The sequence below is a fragment of the Dendrobium catenatum genome, unplaced genomic scaffold, assembly GCF_001605985.2.
Source record: "Dendrobium catenatum unplaced genomic scaffold, ASM160598v2 fragScaff_scaffold_986, whole genome shotgun sequence".
NCBI classification, from domain to species: domain Eukaryota; kingdom Viridiplantae; phylum Streptophyta; class Magnoliopsida; order Asparagales; family Orchidaceae; genus Dendrobium; species Dendrobium catenatum.
In genome coordinates, this window is record NW_021319448.1 from 802074 (window position 1) to 809993 (window position 7920).

General features: G+C 37.2%; 1 protein-coding gene across 1 annotated transcript; it reads left to right on the forward strand.

Moving 5' to 3' along the window:
* Positions 1 to 1699: 1699 nt before the first annotated feature.
* Positions 1700 to 5261, forward strand: LOC110114168 (pentatricopeptide repeat-containing protein At5g04780, mitochondrial). Its single transcript, XM_020846954.2, has 3 exons — positions 1700 to 1768; positions 2634 to 2838; positions 3387 to 5261. The coding sequence occupies exons 1-3, from the start codon at positions 1700 to 1702 to the stop codon at positions 5147 to 5149; spliced, it is 2037 nt and encodes a 678-aa protein (XP_020702613.1). The 3' UTR covers positions 5150 to 5261.
* Positions 5262 to 7920: the final 2659 nt, after the last annotated feature.

Genomic DNA, 7920 nt, shown 5'->3' on the forward strand with positions numbered 1-7920 from the left:
ACATACAAATACATGGGCATGACCTTGATATTAATAGATGGACAACTATCTCTAATGTGGCCCTAGGACACCTTCGACGTGTACCTTTGACTATTACCTTCAATGAGTACCTTTTGGCAGTGCCTTTAGCATGTTTCTCCATTAAAGATATCTACTACCTGAGGCATTAGTCGTAAGGGTGAAGTCACAATGGTTAGGTGGATGAACGTCTCAGAATTCAAAGATAATTTTTCTAAGATTAGTGGTAATTAGGCAATTTTTTTAAGGCAAGTGACTCAATTAGGTGAGTTTTTTTTAGGCGAGTGCCTTAGTCATGTAAGTTGTTAAGAGAGAGTGCATATAAGATTGATGTCTCCTGGCTAGGGTTTAGGGTTAGTTTGTTTTAGGCAAACATCTCCTAACCAGCATAAGTACCATGTTTATTCGAGCTCATGTTGAATATGTTCATATAATATCTTTTAATTCTTTAGCGAGCCTATTCGATTTTCACGACTTGCTCAGATCCACCCTTCAGGGTATACAATTATAATCTTCATGTGGGCAAAATTATAATTGCAGTTGATTTTATTAATATTTTATGATGATTCAAATTATTATCCTTTAAATAAAATATTCTATGCCTAGACACCTCATTATTTTATTTTAGCTTGTCATCTCACTTTAATTAGGCTGAAATATAATGATCTTTTATTGAAAGGCAAAACCATTAAATTTTATGTCTAATTACACTCATTGATGTCTTTAATAAATAATTTATGTGACTAATTTTATAGCTTCATTTTACTAACAAATTATCATAATTAAAAATGTTATGGCTATTCTTTAACTAATCAAATATAATATTTTAAATTTAACATAAAAACTTTATTTTGGCTATATTTCATATCAAATTTAAAAACTATACTAATGAAGTCTCTCTTTATCCCCAATGATATTATAATTGGGAAGATGATAGCTCGGGAAATGATTAAAATCTGATGTAGCTGTATGTGATATGATTATTTTATATATATATATGCTACTGAACTATAGAAGTTTGAATGTACCTCTTTAATTAATTAATAAGTACAGAATTGCTTTTGTTTAGAATCAGTTAAGGTTTTATAAGGAATATTTAGGGGGCTGTTTGGCAACAATTGGGATTTAATTTTAGTGCAATTCAGTATTTCCTGTAAATCCAGATTTAGTAAATTCGAAATGTGTTAAATTTTGAAAATTGTTTGGTATGTCAAATGTTAAATCCTGATAAACTGTTTGGTAATATTGTTGCGGACTTAAATATACGCGACGATAGAGTTTTAATTATACGTCTTAGCTTTGCACAGATATACAGCCCACACACAGAGAACACAAGATTTTTTACATGGAAAATCCTTGAAAGGGGAAAAATCACGAGGCATAGCCCAGTTGAAAATGGTTCCACTAGAATATAAGTCGGTTACAATGGGTTGATTCGCCTCTGAGGGCGATCAGATTACAAATAACAATTGTACGATAGAAGTCTGGGTGTCAGGTGATGGTTTGGCGGAACTTCGGGCCTTAGGTGATGGTTTGACGAAGGTGAGGGCCTCTCGTGATGGTGAGGGGCTCTGGCGAAGGTGATGGCCTCTGACGAAGGTGAGGGCGAGGGCCTCTGGCAGAGGTGAGGGCCTCAGGCGAAAGTGAGGGCCTCAGGTGGTGATCCAATGAAGCTCCGGCGATGGTCCGGCAAGGTTCTGGCGGTGGTCCGACGAGTCTCCTGCAGTGGTCCGACGAGGCTCCGGCGGTGGTTCGGCGAGGTTCCGACGGTGGTCGAGGAGGAGCTTCTTCCTTCTCTTCTTGCTTGGGGTCCCCTTTCAAGAGAAATGAGGGGTATATTTATAGATTTTATGGAGTGGCATGGCCTGTAAATAGGCGAGAGATCAAGGATAAATGGGGAGTGGTTGGATGGATGGCCGATATTGAACCCCTTGATCATGGATCGTTCATCAGTAATTTGGAGGCCTTAATGATTTCAGAATTCAGTAATCTTGGGCTCGTTGAATTCGTCTCGTCGAGCCGCTCGATTCGACTATAAGCTCGTCATATTTGGAAATCGTTTGAAAACTCAAACAGTGTTACGAAGCTTTCAACAGCGCTACGGGTCCTTGATTTGAGCTCATTTGGGCTCGGATTGAGTCGAATTTGGTGTCATTGGATTCATATTTCCGAGACGCTCAGTTTGACTATAAGTTTGTTGCTCGGAGTTGAGATGGTCTCCGAATTAATTTTAGACGTTTCCAACTCAATTTTGCATCGAGATTCGTGCCCGATCAAGATAATTTTTTGACTATGTATCAAATATATTTCAGGATTTATGATAGTTAGAGATTTAAATGTGAAGAAGATAATTATAGATTAAAAAGATTATAATTAAAATTTTAATGTGTTATGAATTTAATTATTATATATACTATTAATTATATATTTAATAATATGGATTTTAAGTTATACTAATTAAGATAATTATATTAATATTTAATTACTAATTATGCAATTAAGTTAAATTATATAATTAATTTATGCACTAATTATACAATTAATTATTTAATTAATTTAATTCATTATTAATAATTTATTTTATATTAATTAAGTTAATCAATAATACCTTACAGGCGTCGAGGGTTTTGCATTTCATATTCTCTTTTTCGTCGCTGTTCGGCTTCGTTGCTTTGCAGAGGTGTAGAGATTGCACGCGTCGCTTCTTCGGCTCCTTCGTGGCTGTTAGACTTCGCTCCTTCGACGACTTTCCCTTGCTGTCGGATCGGAAGATACGACATTTTGTTCGGAAGCAAGAACGGGAGCTCGCTGGCTGTGAAGGTAACTTTCTCCCTTTCGCGCTCTTCTTCGGCTAAGTTCGGGATTTATAAAATCCCGGGATTTAACGCGCGCACAAAAACCGTTTGGCTGGATTTAGCGTTAATCCGACTTAAATCCCACGATAAATCCGATACCAAACAGCCCCTTAGTAAGAAATAGAAGACTTGTTCCAAGTCTTTGTTTGTTTTGAAGTATTAAATTCGCAGCCTAAGTTGATAAAAATGAAGGGAAACAGTGCCTTACTGAGATAACATTATCAACAGAAACTTTTCTTTTTTATATTTTTACTGGAAATTGTTTGACAAAATTGTATTTATGTCTAAAAAATAACATTTTGCAAGCGACTGTGAAAAGCGAATTGAACCGTTTGTTCAACGGCCTGAAATTTTGAAAACTCTCGCAATCTTTTCTTCCGTTATTCCCTAAAGGTACATATCCCTTGCACTTTTTCATCCATCCCCTTAGTTAACTTTTTGGTTTTGTTTTGCTCAATGCTCATCAACTTGAATATAATTTCTATTCTGTGATTCTCAAGATTTCAAATATAGGGAAACTTCATACCTGTAACCACTACCCTGTCACCATTCCATCTCTGCAACATCTCCTGCAAATATGTGCAAGAGAAAAATATATTTCGTTAGGAAAAGTCTGTCATGGATTGGCAATTCTTTCTGGTGTCCAGACCGAGACCCTCACTTCTAACATCGTAATCAACTTCTACTCCAAATGTGGCCTGGTTGATTATGCTCGGAAGCAGTTTGATTTAATGCCGGTGAGAACTATTGTCTCTTGGAACACTATGATTGCGTGCCATAACAACCATGGAGAGTATGTAGAATCACTAAATCTTTTTCTGCAAATTTTACGTCAAGGATTGGTGCTGAGTGAATTTACTTTGTCGAGCGTTCTATGTGCCTGTGCAGAAAAAATGGCAGTTTATGAGTGCAGGCAGTTGCATTGTTTGGCTCTAAAAATAGCAAGAGATTCTAACGTGTTTGTTGGAACTGCAATGATTGATGTGTATGCCAAGAGCAATATGATTGATGATTCGTGCCGGGTTTTTTATCATTTGCCTGAAAAATCTTCAGTCACTTGGAGCTCAATGGTTTCGGGTTATGTTCAGAATGATCTTCATGAGGAGGCCTTGGTTTTGATTTTGAAATCTCAGCAAATGGATTTGGAATGGACAAAGTTCACTCTTTCTGCTGCTCTGAGTGCCTGCACTGCCTTGGCTGCAACTATTGAAGGAACTCAATTACATTCTGTTGTTGTTAGAACTGGTTTTGATTTAGATATATTTGTGGTCGCTGCTCTCATAGATCTCTATGCTAAATGTGGCCATATAAAGGAAGCTTGGCATGTATTTTCAGTCATGGAAGAGAAGAACATTGTCATGTGGAATGTAATGATTGCAGGATTCTCTAGACATGCTCGATGTCTCGAAACTATGATACTTCTTGAAAAGATGAAGAATATGGATATTTCACCAAATGAAGTAACTTATGTATCAGTTTTGTCCGCTTGTAGCCATGCTGGCTTGGTTGAATGTGGCCGCTATTATTTCAAACTTATGACTGAAGATGATAAATTGCAACCTAATGTTCTTCACTATTCTTGCATGGTTGATGTTCTTGGGCGATCTGGATTTATTGACGAAGCATGGGAATTGATTGAAAACATGCCATTTGCTCCCACTGCATCCATTTGGGGCTCTTTACTCAGTTCATGCAGGACTCACGGTAACCTCCAACTGGCCAAGGTTGCAGCAGAACACCTTTTTGAGATTGAGCCTGAAAATGCTGGAAACCATGTGCTGCTCTCAAATTTATATGCCGCAAGAAAACAATGGGAGCAAGTTGCTGTTATGAGAAAGCATTTGAAAGATAATGGTGTAAAAAAGGAGAAAGGAAAGAGTTGGATTGAAGTGAGGGATCGGGTTTATGTTTTTGTTGTTGGGGACTATAACCATCCAATGATTTCTGAGATATATATGAAATTGGAGGATATAAGGAAGGAAATGAAGAAGTTGGCTTATAAAACACGAAGTGACTGTGATCATCATGATGTTGCTGAAGAGCAAAAGGAGGAACTACTTGGTCAGCATAGTGAGAAATTGGCATTTGCTTTTGGTCTAATAAGCTTGCCTCCAGGTGTATCTATTAGGATAAATAAGAATATTAGAGTTTGTGGGGATTGCCACACTTTTCTGAAACTTGCATCCAAAATATCAGGAAGAGAAATTATAGTGAGAGATGTGAAGCGATTTCACCATTTTTGTGGTGGCTTATGTTCTTGTAAGGATTTCTGGTGATTAGAAGCCTTAGTGCCCTGAAGTCCGCATTTTTGTACACCTTATTTGGATTCATAATGTGTTGCTATTTGTGTCGCAAAGTTAAGAAATTAGTAAAGTTTCAGCTTTACAATGAGACAATGATGATGATGGTGTCATTCTAGACGAATTAGTAGTTGATCTTTATATGTCAACTTTTAATGTGAAGTGGCCGCATCATGTACAGTATGCTGATTCTTATCAGAAATTTTGTTTATGCCTGGTAATTGGTATAGTAAATTAATTGGTGTAGTAAATTGATTAATTGTTTGTTTTTCTTGTCATTCTACAAATATTCTTTCATAATGAAGATGAAATAGATGTATTGGATCCAAATTTATCTGTAGATGATATCCAACCCTACAAGCAAGCAACCCCTTACTTGAGAAATATGAGGGAAGAACTAAAACCCTAAGGTCTCCGGGACATTCTAAAGGATCAATAATGTTCAAAAAGGTTCAAAGTACGTCTCTCCACCCTTTATTTATAGGGATAAGAAGGCTATAGAGAAAACTATATAAAAAAAGATTTTAAAAGTACAAAATTAATTGCGGGTCATTATTGATTGTATATGACATATGTGATGGCTTGATAGGTATCCATGCAGTTCTATGTTTATGATCTAGTTCTCAGTTTCAAGGCGAGTCACCTAGGCAAGTATATGTGGGCAAGTTGGTATGTTGAGTCTTCTGGGCATACTGTCGAATCTCTGTGTGCAATTCTTAGGCCTTTAAGTGCTAGGGCGAGTCCCTTCGGATCATAATAATTGTGAGCTAAGAGTTGGCTGAGTCTAGAAGATTGGACTCTTTACCTTTTTAGATGCACATTCGTTGTAGGTTGTAGCTAGGTTGTATAGTATTAGCAGCAACTTGTCGGTCTGATCGAGGACAAGTAGCTTTCGGAGACTATTACCCACTGATAAGAAGAGTTTTAAGAGCTTGACTGGATTTATACAAGTTCCCTGTGGCTCCTATTGGGGATGACTCTTTGACTTAATTGATCTGAACGAGCTACGCTCCTCAATTGAAGAGTACCTGTGGAGATCAAGTAATTGCTTTGGCTAAGCTCTTGTCGCTAGAACTAATTAGGTCTGAGTTCCTCTACCTAAACTTGTTATGTAGTTGTGAGATATATATCGGCATGTACGAGTATACAAGATTAGCCTAAATCAATTCCTCATTGAGAGCACCAAATAGAGGATCCGCCTAGAAGAAACAAAACTAACACTACAAACAAATAAAATACAAAACAATAAAAGAAAATCACCTAGATGAGCCTAATATTGTTTGGTCAATAAGGATACATATCTATGGTGTGAGGTGGCATAGATGATTGGCTATCAAATTTATGGAGAAGTACATGATATGTGGTATAGTAATATAATATTAAGTCTTTTTCATTGAAAACTAACAACTAGGAGAGTATGCAAAATTTCATTAAATATAAAGTAATATTTCTCATAAAATTCTCTATGAAAATGCAAAAGAAATGAGTAAGAACTCAACCTTTCAATGTCTTATGATATATCTATATATTGTAGAAGAGGTCTTCACTCAAAATTATCTTCTTAGGCATTTATTATTATTATTATTATGGCGTCCATCTCTTTGTCTATCTCTAATGCCAAAAATAAAACTCCCTTGTTTATAGTAGTACATGCAAGTGACGATTATAAGAGGGAGGTAGCTCTAATCACTCATCTATGTGATGCCTCAAATCAGTAGAATAATCCAACACCTATTTCACTATATTATGTGCTCGTTGACTGGTCTAATTGAATTAAAAAATTGGGCCTTAATGAAGAATTATCAAAATGTCCTTAAGGCTTTGAACTTTTAAAGTAATTTGTATAATTCCTCCTCATAACATAGTATTCTCCATGTCATCAAAGATAATCCCTTTACTTTTCTCGGGTCAACATTTGGGCAAAGTTTGAGGTGCCAAATAGGCTTCTAAAAGGTGTCGAATAATCCTCAGGCAAAGGTCCACTAGGTCTCAGGTGAAGCTAAATAGTGCGACTTAGTTACAGACTTCTCATCAAATCAGAGAATTGTTGAGTAGGCTGATTCAATCTCAAGCTTTTGTTGAGATGAGTACACAAAGAACGAATATAAGTAGGCTAAGTTTTGTCAATAACAATTAGGCTTAGTCTCGAGTAATCATCCAAAATGTCTTGGACAATTCTCAGGTGGGGTAAGATGATGCATATATCATGGGTAGGGGTGTCAATATTTGACACGACACGATAACCCGACCCGGAAAATCTGGGTTGAACCCGACCCGATTTCAAAACGGGTCGGGTTTGGGTTCCAGAAATTGACCCGTTTAAAAAACGGGTCGGGTTCGTGAAAGTTCGTTCGGGATGTTAAGCCCTATGAACTTAGTCCCAAGCTAACCAAGAGGGGGGGTGAATTGGTATTTAAAAATTCTTAAGACAAAGAAAGAAAATCACAAACCAAATCACACCACAAGAAATTAATGCGGAATTAAAAAGTGCGGAAACAAAAATAAGAACACAAGATTTGTAGTGGTTCGGTCGACTCGACCTACGTCCACTCCTTGGAGACACCCTCCAAGTATTGCACTACAAAACGTGACTCTCCTTTAGCCCCCACGGCTAGGCGGAAAAGCCCTTACAAGAACTTCCTTTTGCTTCCTCCTGAAGCTGGCAGAGAACCACAACCAAAAGCAAACTCCTTACCTTTACCGACCCTTCCACGGACGAGAAACTCCAGACGAAAGACAAGCAGAGC